Source organism: Phacochoerus africanus, chromosome 9 (assembly GCF_016906955.1).
Source record: "Phacochoerus africanus isolate WHEZ1 chromosome 9, ROS_Pafr_v1, whole genome shotgun sequence".
Taxonomy (NCBI): Eukaryota; Metazoa; Chordata; class Mammalia; order Artiodactyla; family Suidae; genus Phacochoerus; species Phacochoerus africanus.
In genome coordinates, this window is record NC_062552.1 from 27,097,233 (window position 1) to 27,116,982 (window position 19,750).

Below are 19,750 nucleotides of genomic sequence, written 5' to 3' on the forward strand. Positions count from 1 at the left end.
AAGATTTGTAAAAGAAACTCCTGTTCCTAATAATGTTGATAATACAAATGTAGGAGAAATTGTGCTTTTAACTCAACTATATATGACCATGGGAAATATAGGGAATTTAGACAAATGAAACAAAGTCTTATTTAGCCACAATTTTAAATTTGTTGTCTGAGTTCCCATCGTGGCTCAGTGGTTAATGAATCAGAGTAGGAACCATGAAGTTGCAGGTTCGATCCCTGGCCTTGCTCAGTGGGTTGAGGATCCAGCTTTGCCGTGAGCTGTGGTGTAGGTCGCAGACATGGCTTGGATCTGTGTTGCTGTGGCTGTGGTGTAGGCTGTGGTGTACAGCTCCAATTAGACCCCTAGCCTTGAAACCTCCCTATGCCATGGGAGCGGCCCTAGAAAAGGCAAAAAGATTAAAAAAAAATTTATTATGAAAAAATTAAACTCTGCCAAGTGTCCCGGGGAGAAAACCAACTTGAGATTTTTTTCCACCCATTTATGCTTCATTGCTGAGGTGATAACAAGTTGAGAAACTAGTCTTAAGGCAGGAAAAACAGAGGAGGAAAGGACATGCAAAGGTCAGAAACCCAAGGGTACTAACTCACTCGTTAACAGCATTAACTCTGTAGTACTGGGGTCCAACATTGATGCAAACAGTGATGCTAACACTGAATGATTTATTTTTAAAAATCACTTTAAAAGAAAGTAGCAATATATACCATAGAATAGATAGCTAGCAAGGACCTACTGTACAGCAGGAAGGGAAATCTACTCAATGTATAAGGGAAAATAAGAATGGATATATGTAAATGTATAACTGAATCACTTTTTGTACACCTGAAACTAATGCAACATTGTGAATCAGCTATGCCAAATAAGATTTTTAAAAAAGAAAGTAACAATCTAACGACCAAACTATTATATTTGACGGGAAACTTGGAGATACTGATACTTTGGTCAAGTCTCACAGGTAAGCAGAAGGATGGCATGGGGGGCAAGAGAATTCCTCTGTAAATTGTGGTTTGTCAAAGAGGTAACAAAATCCTAAATTTGCTACTCAGAGTGGAAGAGAAAACAAATTCTCAGGGACCAAGACTGTTTTTGTGATTCTGAGGATACTTAAAGCTGGAGGTGGCAAAAAAAATAGTTTGTGTTTGCTCTGCTTCTACAAGCACTTTTTCTTTCATATTTTGTCCCTCTTGTCATTTACTGCCTTGATGCACCAATCTCCTGCGTTAATAATTCCTTTTCATCAGGAAACTAATTTTATACACAGTCCTATATTTCAGGGCAATGTTCATATCTCTTTAACAATAGATACTACACAGCCTTTTTCTTCCATACATTTCTTTTTTGTCCTTCCTGGGAGACTATTACATCCTTGAGGACAATGATGAAAATCTTTTTGATCTTTGTTTTTTCTAGTGTCAAGAATACCTGCCAATAAATATATGCTCAATAATCATTTCATGAATGAATGAATGAGTGAATGAATGAATGTTCTCTCAACATTCAGATTTCATTTAAACCTATTCAACACCACCCAAATTAGGTCTCTGAAGAACATCAGGATCCAGGCTACGAAATACTGACCTTATCTCTCAAGAAAATGGTACTCCATGACCTTCCAAAAGGATCTGTCCCTGTGACCTTGCAAACATTATCCAGAAACCTTCCATACATTTTCTTCACTCCTTAAATCTGAGCACAGATCATGTTTTCTTACACTCACTCAATGCAAAAAGCAGAACTTTAAGCACTTAAATATAACGTTGAATAGAAAAAGAGGCAGAAGAAATACAGCATATACCTTGTCTCTGTGCAGTATTCAGGATGTATATAATAATAGAGAGTACTTAGAGATAGCTTGCAAAGGGGAAGTCAGTCAGATTTAATAACGAGTGACTTTTAAAAGTTTTGTCAATCAATACTTTTCTTACATACCAATACTCTAAGTAAGCACAAGGTAATACCTTGCAGGATCCAGTTGAAAGCAAGTTGACGATAATGGCTTTCTTAATAAAAGCCAAGAGAAATTCTAAATATTTTTCTTGAACTGAAAATGGATGCTTTAAATTTGAGTAGATTGAACTGAATATAAAGGAGAATTAAATTCTCTGTAATGAATTCCACTAATAACTCCTTAAAATACATGTGAATAAACACAGGTTTTTTCCATGTATATACCACATATACGCAATGTACAGGAAAAGAATTAGACTTACATATTCCAAATCTGAATTATTTCAGTCCAAAAAAAAAAGCCTCCTCTCTAACTTACTATAGCCAAATACATCTCAAGTCATAAATATTTCACAGTATTTTTTTAACATCTGCTCTTTGGAGGTAGAATATTTGCAAACTCCAGTGTATTAAAGAATAGGTAGCCACCTGTCTCCTTGTTTCCACATAGTGGATTAAGGATATTTCAGTGAAAACGTTTTCTAAAACCTTAGTGTGGTCAAGTCGTCAGAGGACAATTTTTATTCCTTGTCTCAATCCATGTCCATTCAGTGTTTCCATGCCTTCAATATCATTGCCGAAAAGTTTTTGCTGTTTTTAGACTGTCACATAACTTTAGTACCTATTCTGTGACCAACAACTCCTGACATCTGTAATTTAATAAATCTGCACCACCGCATCTAAATCAGAGCCAGTCCTCCACAAGCTTTTGTATGGTCAAGCACCTTTTGTTTCCATAACATCCCCCCAATTCTTTCCATGATGTAATTGATTAATTACATTTATTATGCATAATGAAATATGTATATAATTTATTTAATGGTTTAAGGGATACACACTAGGAAAGGGATTTTGCTTTAATCCTGAAACAATGACTCCAAATAGAAAATCATAAATTAGAAAATAGAGAAAGAAATCTTTGCACTCTGAAATCCATTTTCCTATTTTTCTCTAGAATTTTTCTAAGTCTTTACAATACCAATTCTATATGCAGCGAATTCTGCTTATCATGCCAGGCTTTTGAAATGTCTATTTTTGGTAAAGTTGTATGACATTCAGTATATACGGACTATTATAATAAGAAATTGAGTCCCTCTACACTCTGACACCTTGGCTTAACATGTTATAATGAAGTATTACTTAGAAGTTATCAGTGAGAGAAATTTTGGGGCTTCCACATAGTTAACCCTTCCTTTTTCTCCTTTCACTCTTCCTATTGGTCTTTTTGCTGCATTTTCTTGTTTTTCTGCCAAATCCCATTTCAAAGCAGGTATTTTAATCTTCTCGCCTCTGAGAGGTTTTTACTGACACAACTGAATTTGTGTCAAATGTAAAAGCACTGGGCTGTCATGGTGGCTTCCAAAAATAGGGGGTCTCCAATAGCAGGAGGCCTCCTATTATGTTTCGTTGTGGCAGGAATTCTCAGTCAGTGTACTGGGACCCTATTTAAAATGCAGAGTCTAGAGTCAGCACCCCTGAAATTCTCACTCAGTAAAGTCACACATGGACACATCCTCTAGTGTTTTTTTGTTTTCATTTCTTTTTTAAACATACAGTTCAAGGTGACCCTTTTCAAGATGTAAAGAAATAGAGCCACGATTATGAGAAAGCCAAGAGCAAAATAATCTGCAAGAAAGAATTTGTTTTTCTATTCACTGTGACGTTCCTTCTATAGAGAGTCTTTCATATTGGTGGGGAATATGTTAAAAGATCTTGGTTACAAATCTCAGGTTTATTTTGCCTGGCTTGACTTTTTCCTTAAATTCCTGACTGCATATTCAAGTGTTCACAATACACCTACAGGTATGATCTCAAATTTAGACTGTCTGACATCAAACATTTGATTCTCTCTCCTTCCCTACACCAAACCTGCACATCCCCCAGGACCCCATATCTCAATAAACAGCACCACCACCCATCTACTTGGCATGAAAATGTAGGTTTTTCTCTTTCCTTCATGCCCACATACCATCCGTCAGTCAACCCTGTTGGTTCTACTGTCAAAATACATCCTCAGTATCAGCACCAGAATATAAACTTCCTAAAAGAAGAAGTGTTATCCATTTTGTTTGCTGCTATGGACACACCATACATATTTTTGAACCAATGAATTTATGTAGGGTTGGAAAAAAAGGTCTCCCTGCTTGATGTACCCATGAAAAACTTTACATTCCCTTATTATTATTCCGGAAGTCTAAATAATACTCACATAATCTGTTGATGTTGCCTGCATAATCAAAGAAAAAAGATCCTTTAGAGTAGAAAACTAATTGTGAGTGGCATTTGGGAAAGCCATCCCCACTTCCTATTGGACAGCATCACATGCATGGTCTTCTAACTATATAAACTCAACTTGCCTTGGCAGAATTCATCATGGCCCTTCTACTCACAACACTTGACTTTCTTTCTATATTTCCTGCCTAGGTTAAGAAAAAGGTAAATAAGACCATCATTGCACTTTCTTTGGCCAAAAATGTCTATTAATACTAAGATTCTTTTCTGTTCCTCTCAAATTCTCCACATTGGATAAGTTACCAATTTGTATTTCCAGAATACCTTATATTTTTCTTTTTTATACTCAATCTCACTGCTTTGGTTTTACCCTCATAATCACTGTTCTGAAGAGTCTCAGGCCAGCTCCTTCCTGGCTTCCCAGTACCTGCTGTATCATAATTTCAACCCATTCTCACCCCTGTCCCAGATTTATCTTCCTTTGGGAAACTCTGATCCATCAGAATTCATTTCAAAATAATTCCAGGCATTTCAGACTTTAAAAATCCAACCTACCATGCTTTAAAAATACAGGTGAGACTGGGCAGATATCCCCACATGATAAAGCAGATGGTAAAAGCAACATAAAGCATCAAAGGAGATTACTTGAAGTCTCTATTACTTGAAATTTCCCCAAAAAAGAAGTTCATAAAAGCCTGTGCTTACTGGAATTCCCTGAACAACATTTTCTGCATAGTCTTTATAGATCTGGGAGAAATCATAAATTTATACCCTCTACTTCATCAACTTAAGTGTAATTTCTTTCCATCCTTTGGAATTTTCTAAAATGATACTCACATGTCAACAAAACCTCAAATGCTACCTCTTTGGAGAAGGAGTACTTTCCCCCTCCGGCCCTGAGTCAGATTCTATGTTCTAATATTTAGCATGTGCCTGTCCCATAAGCCTCATACTATTGACTATTCTTGACCTGTTAGTCTCTCCCACAAGATTAGAAATTCCTTGTAGGTAAGTTCCATGCCTCTTTCACTCTGTATTTCCTCCACAGAATGCAATAGAACAGATTATACGTTGTGGGTGCTCAATAAATATTTGCTGAATGAAATAAGAAAAGGAAATAGCTCCAAATTAGATAAGCTCCAGAAAACTAGTGTGTTGGTTCAGGCTGCCCTATTTTTGTGTGTATGCCTTCTGTTGTTACAGTTGGACGGAGCCCTCTGCTTCTCTAGGTTGCCTTTTGCATGTGGATGATAAAAATATACTTGCATGACTTCAAACCAAAATGCCATAGATACTGTCACTGTTGCTGGTGGTGACTCAGCATTCAGAGAAGTCTTAGGAACGCCTGTTTACCAGAAGAGAAAAATCTACACCCGGCTTGACTCTTGCTGCTGCTCCTCTAGTCTCTGAGGCCAGGTATCTACAATGACTTTTGGATTACTGAGGCAGGGTTGATTAGTCACTGAAGCTCAAGTCTGTTTCAGTTGAGTTTATAAAAAAATGTGTTTTCCTTAAATCACACAAAAATTTCTCAACTTGTTATGCACACTAGCATAGGTGCACTATCAAAGGAAGAGAGGAAATGGAGAAGAAAGCAATTGTATCGATTTACTGATCAGAAAGGTAGAGGCCATGTAGATCATATGTAGATCTACTCAAACAACTAATGCAATAACAGCCTTTAATACTAAATTCCGCTTCCTGGAAAAGGCACTGAATGACAGCCCTACCACGAGGATGCTGTAGGAGTAACTTAAGACAGTTGATGACAATTCCTCTTGGTGAGTTTTGTAATGAGGGCAATATAATGACTCCCAAAAGCCTAACATATAAATTTGACTATAATTTACTTAATTCACAATAATGAGAACTATTGATAACCTCATTTCAGTTGGTCACAGGTCTGCTAGAATTAGAAAAGCCTCCCATCTCTGGGCAATATTGTACTTTGATTTTTAAAATTTTATAATTTGATGAGTATTTCAGGACATGGAGGACCAGAATTAGTCAGGCTTGTTGTTTCCCTTGTTTGCCATTGAATGAAGTGTTTAGAACTATCTAGTTATTACCAATAGCACTCTTGGGTTCCATCTGAAAATATAATTGTTTTTTCAACTGTCTGCACAGTCTAATGTACCAGAGTTGCCTAAGTCACTTATGGGGGAAAATGACAAAGGATTTCTAAAGCTGAGACCCTTTGGACATTCCTGAATCATCCTGGGCTCATATAGGAATATGTGTGGCATCCATTTTTTGCAGAAACTATAGAGTCAAGATAACATTTGGTCTTAGCTCTCTCACACCCTCTGGGAAACAAATGGTCAAAAGTTTCCTTAGACTTATATAAAAACATGAAAAACAAATAAACAAACAAACAATCACTTTGAAACAAAGAGGACTTCAGTAAGGCTTTTGTATATTACATGTTCTCCTCAGTAACTGCAGAGATATAGCATGTTATTTGGAAATGTATTTATGTAACCTTCTTGAGAAGAAAAAAAAAAAAAAACTGCCATGGTTTGTAAATCTCACTTGTTCTTCCAGAGAAAAGCAAAAGAGTTCCATGATAATGTCATGGGGATTGCAGTGTCGGGGAGAGATTTTACAAATGATCTCCTACAATCATCACTTTGGTAATTATATAATATTTATTTTAATGTGTGTTCCTTAAGATAGGGAACATTATTATCACAAACATAATTCAAATTATTGAGGTTTTATTTTAAAAAATTGCATGGAAGAAATTTAATGGCTGCAACGCCTAATTTAAAAAATATGCTTATATCTAAAGTTTTCCTCCTGGTGGAAGTCTCATCCTTTAATTCATTTAGCAGCTAAACATTGCTGTATGCTTGGCACTATTCTAGATGCTGAGGATGCACCTATAAAAACAAAAAATAAAGAAACAGTTCTCATGGACTTCCATGTTATTTCAGGGAGCCAAGAGTAAAATTAACAAAGCAACCAACAATGTCATTTCTAATGGTAATAACGTTCTATACAGAGACAAAATGGGGTGGTCACAGAGGGATTCAGACTGGCCTCCTTAGAGACCCTCTCTGAAGATACGGCCAAGTGAGCTGAGCAGGAGCCAGCCAGGAGAGGGCCAGAAGGGGTTAAAAAGTATGAAGTTGAAAAAGCAGGGATAGATTGAGTCTGTTCAGAGAAAATATGTTATGCCACAAAGATCAGTCATTGAAGGATGCCTCTCTTACATGAATGCTAATTCAAGGATATCCTCATCTCGAATGCATTTATCCTTTTGCTTCCCTAAAGTCTAGCTCATTTACTCAGGGGATAGTCGAAAATCTCTCTTGACTTTTGAGAAAGTCGAGGCCTTCTATTCCAGTTTTTTGGCATTTTTAAAGTTTGGGAGGTAGCTTCCTAATCCTGCATGAAAAACAAGGGTGCCTTAAAATCATTAATCATATGAATGCAATCCCCCAAATGCGTGTATGTGAGCATACGAGCATGCACACGTTTTTAGCTCTGTTTTTAAGTTCTTACATGCTTATTTTCCCCTCTCCCACTGAGATAGTTTGGCTTCCTCTCAGTAACCAGTTGCAATGTTCATCATGCCTGCAGAAAGAAAACACATAAATTTATGAACGAGGATAATCTTCCTGACTTTCAGGAATCTCTGAGTCACCATCACCATCTCTGATGACTTCAAAGAACAAGGCTTTCTAGGCTTCCTTGTGTCTGAAATATAAATCAAGCCCCAGCACATAAATGTCCTAGTAATTATGAAGTCCCTTTCCTGCACCAGCTGGTAAGATTGGTTAATGTGTTTGTTTTTGAGCTTTCAAAACTCGGGGAATTTTTTTTACTGAGTATTCTAATTGGAGAGATTAAGTTTTAGCTATTTTTTTTTATAACAAAAAGTTGACTCAGTTTCACCCAGTGACAAACTGGATTCATAAGCGCTTATCCACACCTCTTTACTTCCACCCCAGAAAGATGAGCACAATCTGCACATTTTAAGAAAGACAAGTTGGCTTCAAAATGGTATTTATAAGCAATATGGTTCTCTACCAAAGTGGATGACTCATCAAATTCACTCTGAATTTATGAAATAAATTACTACAGACAGTGATTTTTCTGATCCCAGTTCTAACAATATAGTGATACAATCAGGGCTCTGCATGGTTATAAACCATGTGCTTTATAAATTCATTCTAGAGTCACCAAGGAGGAATAAAAACTCACTGAAAATCTAGAAAAGGATATTACACTTTTTCATCTGTGCTGTATTCCCCTTGTGAGGTAAGAGGAGCAAATAAAATATTTTAAAAGTAATGACAGTTTTAGAAATTTTCAAGTTTTACCCTGTCAATTTGTAGAGAAATGTTTTCTGTAATTCCCTAAAGGCTGACTTGGGGTTAATGTAATATCTCCATTGATTATAAGAATAAAAAAAAATGCCACTTAAGATAAATTTTGAAATGAGCATATTTAGTAAATTGCAAGTTACCTGAAGTAAAAAATTGGGGATTTGGTTGGAAAATATGAAAATGTTTCATTAGATCTCAAATTTGTCATCTTTTGGGTTTTAGTGTGAGACCAAAAAATGTTCTAGAACTTAAAATGATGGATAACGAAGAGTACAGCAACCCAACGAGACCCCCCTAAATAAGTTAAGACAGAAAATAATTTTACTGAAAAGCTGTATAGGATAGTGGAAAATATTAAGAGAGCTATGGCACATGAGATTTATAAGTGCATCTCGGGAAAGAAATATGAAAAAATATTTTAAAGAGGAATTACTTCTCAAATTTAAATACTCAGTAAAGCAAAAACGGGAACATTTCCCCTGGATTTTTATCTTCTCCCCTTTCCCCTTTTCTTTATTTCTTTCTTCTTCATTTTATCTCTTTCTCCCTTTCTCCTTTTCTTCTTTATGCAGCATGTGGAGAGAGCCTCCTAGAAGTAATTTTGATTGCCACCTGCAAGCATGTTGATTGCCTTTTATTATCATTTTTTTTCATTAAAATAGGCTTGATTAAGTGAGCCTCAAACAGGACACAAATTCCAGTGTGAAAAACCTTCCTGAGTCTTCCAATGACACCCCCCTTAAAGTCTTTGAGGGGCTCTCTTTATGCTGTAGCCTCAGAGGCAGCTGAGCCCTTCAGTATTTCATACCTCAGCCCTTATCTAATGCCCCAGCTCCATCCCTAGTCTCTCCTCTTCTGCACTCACACTGGACTTAGCCAGTCGCTTAACATTCTCTCCATGGTCCAAGCTATTTCATGCTTCTTTGATTTTGCTCATGTTGTTTCCTCTGCCTAGAACACCTTGCTCAATTTTCGTCACCTGTGTTACTTGAATTCATGCATTAAAACTCTGCTTAGGTGTCATCTCTTCCTGGATCTCCCTCTAATCCCCCCAAAGAAATGAAGCGTCCTTTTTATGTGTTCCCACTACATCCTATAACCCCTCTCTCAGAGCACTTAACACATTATATTGAAATGATCTGTGAATATGTTTGTCTCTTCACCTAGAGTGTAGGTTCCTTGGTTTCTATTATGTTTGTGCCCTAGATTCTTAGGACAGGAATTGGCACAAAGTCTTCCAATGTCTTAAGTTACTCCTATTGGCAGAGTCCCGAGATATCAAGTGGCTCAAGTGGCTCTTTCTATCAGCTTATCTTAGCCTATGCCATCAAGTACTTGATTCCTCTAAATTCCCTTCTTCTGAGGCTATGCAAGTTTAAAATACTTTTAGCTATTGTATGGTTCCTGTAACAGAGACAAAGTTCCCTTACACTTTCCAGCCGGACTTATAGTTAGATTGATACATTGTGATTGGATTTGGCCAAGCAATTGTGGGCATGTGTTGCTTTTTGGTAAAGGTAGTTAAGAGCCAGTGTATTTTTTTTTTTCCAGTTCACTCTTCTCCCACCATGACAACTTTAGAGGTGTAAAAGAACTAGCCCCAAATTTAAAAACTTAAAACACTACACATTAATTATCTGACTGCTTCTAAAGGGTCAGAGGTCTGCGAGAGACTCAGATCATTCCATCTTGGGTCTATAATCTAGTCACACTGGTGGAAGGAAGGGAGGCTGTTGTTGCCCTCATCGCAAGACTCAATCTGGCTGAAGGATTTGCTTCTAAGATCATATCTGTGGCTGTTGGCTGGCTATTTCAATTCCTCACCATGTGGGTTGCTCTGAACAGGCAGCGTACTTTCTTTCCAGCAAGAAATCAAAGAGAGTGGGCACTCAAGGCAGCAGACGAACACTTGTATAACATAATTCCGAAAGTGACACACTGTCACTTCTGTTGCATGCTGTCGGTCACCAGACCACTTGTGGCATGATATGGAAGGGGACGACAAGGGGGTGAGTACCAGGAGATGGGGGACCCTTGTTCGCTGGTTCCCATCCTGGAGGCTCATTCCACGGAGGCCGCATGATGAGGTGGGACATAAACCTGGAGGCCACCTGGGCCTTGAATCAGTGGAAGAAAACAGATTCTCTAAACCGACTTAGGTGTTAAAAAAATAAGAAATAAACTTTTTGGATGCTAAGCCAGTGAGCATTTAGGGTGTATGTGCTGCCATGGCTCAGCCTTCCTTTGCAGACTAATACAGCTCTTCACATAGTTATGTCTACAGAAAGGACTGTGAGGATTGAAAGAACTTGAAGTATTCTAAGACTTGTACGAGTCTCCTCTTATTTTATTTATTTATTATTTATGTCAATTAATTAATTTATTTTTCTTATTTTTTCCCCTAGTATTTGTTGGGGAAAGGGGGATGTTAAAGCTATTTCCATAGTCCCTCTTGCTCTTTCTCATTCTTTTTATTGCTGAATGATGCAGAATATATACTGTTATTTTTTTTCTTAACATAGGCTCAATTCATGTGTAAAACATCCAAGCAAAAGCTGTAAACATCGTGTCACATCCAACCTCATGACTTTCAGCAGGCAGCATGACTTTTTATTATTTATTTATTTATTTTTCTTTTTATGGCTGCACCTGTGGCATATGAAAGTTTCCAGGCTAGAGCTGCATCTGTTACCTACACCACAGCTTGTGGCAATGCTGGATCCTTAACCCACCGAGCCAGGCCAGGGATCGAACCGGATCCTAACAGACACTTTGTTGGGTTCTTAACCTGATGAGCCACAATGGGAACTCCCATAACCTCTTATTTTAAATTAAAATGTTGGACTTTTTGTTTATTTATTTGCAATTTTTGTAAATCTGGTTAATGTGCATCTGGATTCAGAACATTGATAGAGTCAGATTAAAGACATCCTAGCTGAAGGTCAGACAAAGGGAGCTGGTATCCTTATTCCGGCCTCTCAGAATTTAAAAAACTGGCAAGCTTTTCCCAAGCTGACTCACAATCCCTAGATATTTGCATGTATTCAAACTTTTTTGAAAGTGATTTCAAATCATTTCAAGTACCTGATTATTTTCACTAAATCAGACCTATCTCATTAGATTGTTCTGAAGAATAAAGAGGAAATATATATAACAATGACTTCTTTAATATATAAATATTAATCATTGTTCTTATGTTTGTGATAGTGAAAGTAAATTACTGGAAAAGACTCAGTGATGATAATCCAAAAATATTTTCAATATTTACATACTTATTCCAAACAGGTTTTGTTTTGTTTTGTTTAAGGAAAAAGAGTTCAAATGGCAAGGAATTTCAGGCTGTTTAAATATATATGCAATCCATATATTTGATTAGGAGATGATCTCTCAATGAGAACAAAGACAGAATGAGTAAACTCAGTCCTAGGAGTCAGCTGTTCAAAAGACCGGTCACAGGAGTTCCTGCTGTGGAGAAGTGGAAATGAATTGGACTGGTATCCATGAGGATGTGGGTTTGATCCCTGGCCTCACTCAGTGGGTCAGGGATCTGGCAGGGCTGTGGCTGTGGTGCAGGCCGGAAGCTTAGCTCTGATTCGACTCCTAGCCTGGGAACTTCCATGTGTCACAAGTGCAGCCATAAAAGGCAAAAAATAAACAAATAAAATAAATATATATTAAAAAAAGGCTGGTCATATATGTCATGTATTTCACTCAATAGCCTCTCATAATGTTCCACTGTCAGCGTCTAAAGGTCATTTCACGTATGGGGTACTGAGTCATGCCTCTTTGGATATATGTAACGTCATTATGCTCTAGAACTCTATTACGTGGTATGAAGGTTGACTTAGGTAAATCAATAACTGAAACTTATGACTGTTTTCTCATCAGGAAAAGAAAACAATAAAGCGCATGAGTAGGTTTGAAAACCAAAAGAGGCAAAGAAAACGATCTTTATCTGAGATGGTCAATGTTTAGGACCTCAGGCTCTAATGGTGTCTAAAGACAGCACCTTCATAAGAAAATCATCCTTGGCCACAATGATCTAACATTCATACAATGAGTATAAAGTATTTTTGGCAGCGCCTATTTTACCTTGAAATTTTCTCTTGTAAAGTAACCCTAGTCTGACCTTGATTAGCTTATCAAATGAGCTCATCCTCCCAGCTGAAGAAATGCAGTCTATCAGAGGAATAGTGTGGCAACAGGCCAGCCCAGCTCTGTAAATTGTCTGGAGGGCACACCTCAGCATCATGCCCAGCCTCTCCTCTCATCCCTGTTTCCATCAGGATTGGAAGCCCGGGACCTAAGCAGAGTGAAGTCATGGAACACAGATGGGCCATGGAACCTGTAAATCCATATTTGAAACCGAGGTCTTATATTGTCTGACTAAACTTTGAAACAAGTTAAAATAGTGTTTTGAGTTTCATTTTTCTCATTTATCAACTAAGGCTATCAATCACCTTGCTATATTATGAGGCATAAAGGAAATACATATATTCATCATGGAACCTAGCCTCCAGGACCTGGCATATAGGACTCAATAAATATTGTTCATTTTCCTTTGCAGCGAGAAGAAGTACTAGAGATGAAAAATAATCTTTGTTTCACCCATCTCATGTCACTGACCAAACCTCACCAGTGGGCCAGCATCAGTAAGGTTGTGGTGTGTATCAGAATTCTACAGGAAGAGGGATGGAAAGATCGACTCTCACCAGGAAAATAATACCGGTGGTGGATACTCCTGAAATCTGAGGAGCTGAGTAAGAATTCAGGGACTTTGGAATGCTCACATAACTGCTGCATGGGAGCATTTGCAAATATGCTCTAAAATAGGAAACAATAAAAATTCATATACGTATGTAAAATACATATGCATGCTCTAATAAAATCAAGGAAAAATTTCAAACTTGATGTATTTGAATCAAATATTAGGTTTAGCCTCTTTTAAACATTGGTATCATTTCATTATTTCACTTTCCACACAATTTTTTTCAAATATAGAAAGAACCTATTCCATTTAAATGATCAGTAGCACACGTTGTCTCATTATTGTCTGTCCATGATAAATGTTACTGTTATCTATGAGACAGCCATTTAAAAAGTTATCACTGACGTTCTGTTCAAATCAAAAACATGATTTATTTTATCCGGTAAAACTAAGTGGCTATGATTTTAGTAAAAATGTAGAAGTATTACTTTCATTCTTAAGCATGATTTGCATTCTCTAACTAAAATATGCAAGTTTAAAGCTTAGTGGCTACAATTGCCTTTTACAGACACTACTCATGACTTCTATCCCAAGTCTTGGCAGAGATAGGAGTGTATTATCTCTAACCTCTTTCTGCGTCCTGTGTAGGAAAGGATGGGTTTTAAAACACTCACGGACCTAAGACAGGCATTGGGGGAAGTAGAAAAGAAGGATCTCTTAGGCTTACAAGTAGTGGGAACTTGCAACTCTGCCACTGCCACATCGGGGGCATACAATTAGCTCTGTAAGAAGTAACTCTATTACACGTACTCCTCCCATCCCACTTACCCAATTTAGTTTAACTCTAATTGGATACATTTCTAAATGAGTAGTGTGCTTTAACTGAGTTAAATCAATGTATTGGGCACACACACACACACCACATGGGCTATTTAAAATATCAGTAATGAAAGATGGGCCAAGTAACACTTCAAAGACTCTGGGTGAATGGAATCTAGTTCAGACTAATTTAAATGGAGAGGAAATGATCATGATAGGGAGACCTTTCACAGAGCGGTGGGAAGGCAAAGATAAGTAGTCAGCATGGAGGCACTAAGCATCTGTTGGGGGATGGGTGGGTGGGGCTGGTATGGAGAAGAGTAACATGAGCCGTTGCCATGTTACTAACAGCTTTCAGGAAAACACTCAAGTGAGAAAAATGCCAGGGCAGAGGCCATAGAGAGTGACACAGCTACAGACTGGCCATGGAGGCAGACAATGGCTACCAGCCACATTAGGGAGAGATTTCAATAGTGGAAATGAAGGGATAGAAATCAGCATTTCGTGTCTCCTGAGTCAAGAAAAAAAATATTTGTGTATACCTCTCTATATATCTGCGTACAGGATATCCATATATTATATCCTCATAGGATTTCCATACTACAGGTTGTATCAACCATAATTTTCAATTGTAAGTAACGGAATTGGAGAATTCAATCACTTGCTAGTGGCCACACAACAAGCAAGAAGCACAGCTGGATTGATGTCATTTGTGGAATGTTCTCCTCATTTTTCATATGAAGACAAGAATAGGGAAGATAGAATCATCCCAGGTGAGAATCATGATCTTTGCATGGGAAAGGAAGAGATGCAGAGAATTGCTCATTTCCTCCAGATGTTTAATACTTTGAACTGACTAGAAGTCATCTCTCCATCTAGTTTCTACTCAAGGTGTAAGAAGTAGGAATGATATCAAATAAATTCCCTTGAGTGTCCCCAAGAACTCTCCCCCCCCAACACATTAATTTTAAAAACATAACATTGCTCAAAATGTACTGGTCAAATAATTGAATGCATCTATTTGGCTAACGTACAAGGCAAACTTAGGAATAGGTTGTATGTAACATAATTTTGAAGATACTGGAAAAACACTGCTTCCAAAAAGAATCCATCTCTTCTTCTTTCCTAGGGCTTAAAATTCTATAATGAGACATGTATCTGTCTTTATTAGAATCATATACTCATGAATTGCATGTATTTTTTGCCTTATTTTGAATGACTGTTGTTAACATTTTTTTTTTTCCAGGAAACCACTTTCTGTCTCTGGAAAGAAACATCTAATAGTGGAGGAAGCTATAATGAGAGAGGTACCATGGAGAGTAGAAGAATAGATGGGCATGAGCAAGACATTGTCATTCGTCTCAGGGCATATCCTGTTAAATCACTTCGCAAAAGCGCATAGTGAGGGAAATGACTTCTAACTAATTCCATTATATCTGTAAGTTCAACAAGGATGAGATTTTCCAAGTAGTCAGTTACATGAAGGTGCAAATGGTGGATGGACCTGAAGGGTCTCCCACCTACACGGATATTTCACCTTCACACCTAATGTTGCCTCTTTATCTTGTATGAATAATGTGATTTCTTGTCCTGCCACTCTCTGCATAAAATTACTTACACCACGGGGGCAAAAAAGCAATTCTCAATCTAATCTGTTTTGTCGATTTGACAGTGACTTCAAAGAGCAGGAAGTTGTCTGTGAGTAATGACACTGCTCATTTGTTTAAATGTCAAACTTAAACCTCATCAACTTTCAGGGAATATTCAGTACAGAATATGGGTTTCAGTTCAGCCAGAGAGGATTTCAGTATCTTTCAGTCCTGAGGAAAACAGCTGTCAGTTTCTTGAGAGCAGAGTGCTTTGAGTACATCTTTTTTTTTTAACTGAATAAAATTGGCCATTTCAGCACTTGAGGCTGTGGACAGTGCTCTTTCTTGACCATAGGAAACAATTTGCTTTACTGTAGAGGTGTTTCCTTCTTGAGACTAAAACACAGGCTAGCAAACACGTATCCCTAAACTATGCAATTAGGATATGAAGACTATACAGCACAGGTCTGTGCAAGCCAGAATAAAATAACAGCAAAAAGGAGCAAATTTTATCACAGAGATTAAGCTTGAAATAAAATGAAGGAAGGAAAAGAGTCATGATTTGTTGCTATTCCTGCAAAACATGTCAAAATTTTACTGCAGTGCAATAACATTCCTCTCTGGATGGTTTTTTGTTGAGGAGAATTACAGAACCATTAACTCCTTGTGGTAATTTATTAACAGTGGACATAGACGCAGGGGAGAACAGGAAATGCATTTAAGAGGCTTGCAGACACCAGGTGCAAAGGATTCATTCTCTATATGCTTTCTAGATCTAGAGTGGAATATCAATCAATGGAGAATTCTGGACCTGAGGTCAGAAGAAATGGAACAGAATCTGAATCATGTTCCTTAGTAAGTCATCCCATTTCTATAAGCCTTGCTTCTTCTGTCAAATGTGATTACTCTGAAGTTTAAGTGAGAGAGTGTGTGTGTGGCACATAGTAGGTACTCAGGGGATGTTCAATTTTGATTATTCACTTATTAAGCATTAGCATAAGGCAGTGAAATGTTGCTATGCTAGTAGCCATAGATCTAAATTGTTGTAACTCTAAAGAGAGATGACAAGAAGAAAAACAAGAAAAGCATTATTATTAAAAGATTTATCCTTACAACAAATGGCCCTAATCATGTGTATTTCCACCTTCATCCACCTTGTTTACATCCTTTAGGTTTGCCTTTTTAAAAAAACAGCAACAAAATAAAAATAGCCTGAAAAAAAAATTACAGGCACAACAATCTAAAGTTCTCAGAGGATTGCTATATTTCTTATCAAATAATATGCCACCAACTTTCTCAGGAATGCCTTTCAGTCATATAGTACCAACTACTCTCTGAAATTGATGAGAGACTACTTTGAATGCTTCTTACCCAGACTGACACACTTGGAGAAAGTAAAAATCAGGCTAGTGCTGAAAGCCTGATAAGTCCCTTATCATTCTCCATTGGAGGTACAAATTTTGCTTTGGACTTCAAAGTCTCAGAGCCTATTTCACCTCACCCATCTTCTCCCCCATTTCATAACTCAAAATCAAGAGTATCTTTTCCTAGCCTCCCCTGCCCCCATCATTTTCCACAGAGATTCCCTCCACTCTGCCCTCTGCATTTAAACGCCTCCCACTCTCCATTCATCAAGGTGCAGGCTCCTTCCATTCACAATTCATGTTCAGTCGTCCCTCTCTTCCAAAGCTCCTTTTTTTTTTTTTTTAAACATAAAGTGGATTTCCGAGCTGCCCTAATAAACTCCATCACTACAGCCACTATAACGCCACTGCACCCCTTCCCTGACCCTTAGAAATTGTGCAGAGGTGGGGAGTGGGCAGGAATCTATGTTTGCATACAAAACTAGACAGGGACAAATAGCAAGAACCTAGCCCTAAGCTTGGTCTCGTCTTTGGGGTGGGGGTGGGGGGATCGGCTGCAAATATTTCCTGAGCCTAGATACAAGCGTGCTCTGGAAAACACATCGGTAGAGTGGCTAAACGAATGAATGGATGGATGGATGAATGATTGCGATCTCCTTGGTACTTTTCTCAGATGCCCCTCCTTCTTCTTGCTAGCTCCCGGCATGGTTCCTGTTTAATTCAGCTTCAGTGAGTGAGTGCATCTCCATGCTTTGCCTCTGTCCCCACTGCCTGCCCTTTTCTTACCACCTCTAGACAGAGCCTCAACCCCCTCGCCAAAAACCACTGTACCCAGCTCGCAAATCCTTTGTGACTTCCACAGCCCAAGAGAGCTTGCTCCTTAAGAGCACAGCTTTGCATCCAGCCAGCTTGACCTCCCTCCAAGACCCCCAAACATCCGGCCACGTTACACAAAAGGATGACTAATTTCCCCACACTCATCCAAAACCACCTAGAGAGCCCTGCCGCTGCAGGTCTCCATGCGCTTAGAACCCAGGTGCTGGCGAAAGAAACACGGGTGCCCGCTTCTCCCTGCAGAAAAAAGATTCACCATTCCAGGGCTCGGTCCTGGTTAGTAAAATCAGAAAACTTTTTTTTTTTTTTTCCAAATAGCATACCCCACCCCGAGAGCAGCGACCTCTTTGTTTGCATCCCGGGGCGGGGAAGGAGGGGTCTTTGCAGCCCTGGGCGCATGGACGTGGCGGCCCCTCCCGGGGCTGCCCAGGGGCACACTCACCCAGGACGTTCCCAATGAGAGCCACCACGAACACGATGATGTAGCCGGCGATCAGGACCCACTCATATTCTTTCGGATGGAGGTATTCCCTCCACAGGTACCGCAGGAATTCCTCGTCGTCATAATCGGTGGGGTTTAAAAAGGGCTCTTGAGTTTCATTCAGCTCCGGAGCAGACGACCAGTTGCGACAAGGGGGGGAGTCCTCCAGTTTGGTGCCGGACATCACGGGCTCGAGTCCGGGTCGGCTCAGTGCTGCAAGCGGCTCGGCCCCTGCCCCATGGGCGCCGCGGTCTGCGGTGGGAAGGCGGCGCGGACAGGCGACAAGGGGCTCCCGAGCAGAAAATGACGTGAAAAGTTACGGAGCCAATGCCTCCCAGTCTTCTGCCGGGCAACTTGTGCGGCTGCTGGGCTGGCTTTGCAGGCGATGTTGCACCGGGAAGCGAGGAGGCTGAGCATCTAGGGACCGGGGCACTGGAGGCTGCAGCGGTGACACTGGGAGGGGAAGGTACCTCGGCTCAGGCTCAATGACTCCTCATTCCAGCGCTGAGTCCGCAGCCCACAACCTCCTCCCGCGCCTGGGGAGAGCTGGGGCTGAAGTGGGAGAAAAAAAAAAAAAGTCGTGAAAATTATGTTAACCTGTGTCTCGGCAGGTTTCATCTCCCTCTTTTCTACTTTTTCCCTTGCATTTCCCAAGTGTAGATTCTGTGAACAGAGATGTGTGTAGGTCCATGGACATGGCAAACTAGGCAACACATGGTTAATACAAGATTTGCGGATGCTTTTGTCTGGGTCATGTAAATAGAAAGTAATGAGGGGGAGCCACTGTGTTCCTCAGGCAAGAAGATGCAAAAGTCATTTCTGGTAAGTCTTTTAACATTTGCTTGGCTTTGCCAACTTAGTACCCACGAATCTTTAAGGCACCCCCTCCTCTCCTCTCACCCTCCAAAGTGGAGAAGGAGGCAAGGTTTGAATTGAAAGGTCTACATGGCTGGAATTTGTACTCGCAACAGCAAGTGTCAAATACAACCGCAGATCCTTGAAGGACGTAAGGGTCGTAAATATGATCACAGTTAATGGCAAGCAGAGGAAGTCCTGACTTACCCTGCAGCATTAAACAGGTCCCCAGTAGGATGTACTGGTACTCAGGTAGAGATGCTCTCTCTGGGGAACACCACATCCCCCCGGCTGGTCTTTCTTCTCATTGACTCAGGACTGATGTCACCTGCCTTCTCTCATGGATTGATTTTTGTCTCTAAGAATAGCGTTTGGGGATTTGTCAGCGTGTGAGTTCATGACCCTTTCACTTTCAATAACTGCGATAGGAATATTGCATTTGACTGATTACAACCCAGACTTGGGAAGGCCCTTGGAATCACCTAGCCTGAACGTCAATGTAATATTAGAAGCCTTCTGATAATATGGTGAGTATTCACACCTGGTTTGGCTGTGACTACCTCAGTTCACGTCTTCCACTA

At 39.3% G+C, this 19,750-nt stretch overlaps 1 protein-coding gene across 1 annotated transcript in view; it reads right to left on the reverse strand.

Annotated features, from left to right (window-relative positions):
• Positions 1 to 18,863, reverse strand: part of HCRTR2 (hypocretin receptor 2) — a 99,820-nt gene extending 80,957 nt beyond the window's left edge. The window contains exon 1 of the mRNA XM_047796323.1: positions 18,276 to 18,863. Coding sequence (XP_047652279.1) covers positions 18,276 to 18,498 — 223 coding nt within the window. The 5' untranslated portion in view covers positions 18,499 to 18,863. The remainder of the gene's footprint in view (positions 1 to 18,275) is intronic.
• Positions 18,864 to 19,750: the final 887 nt, after the last annotated feature.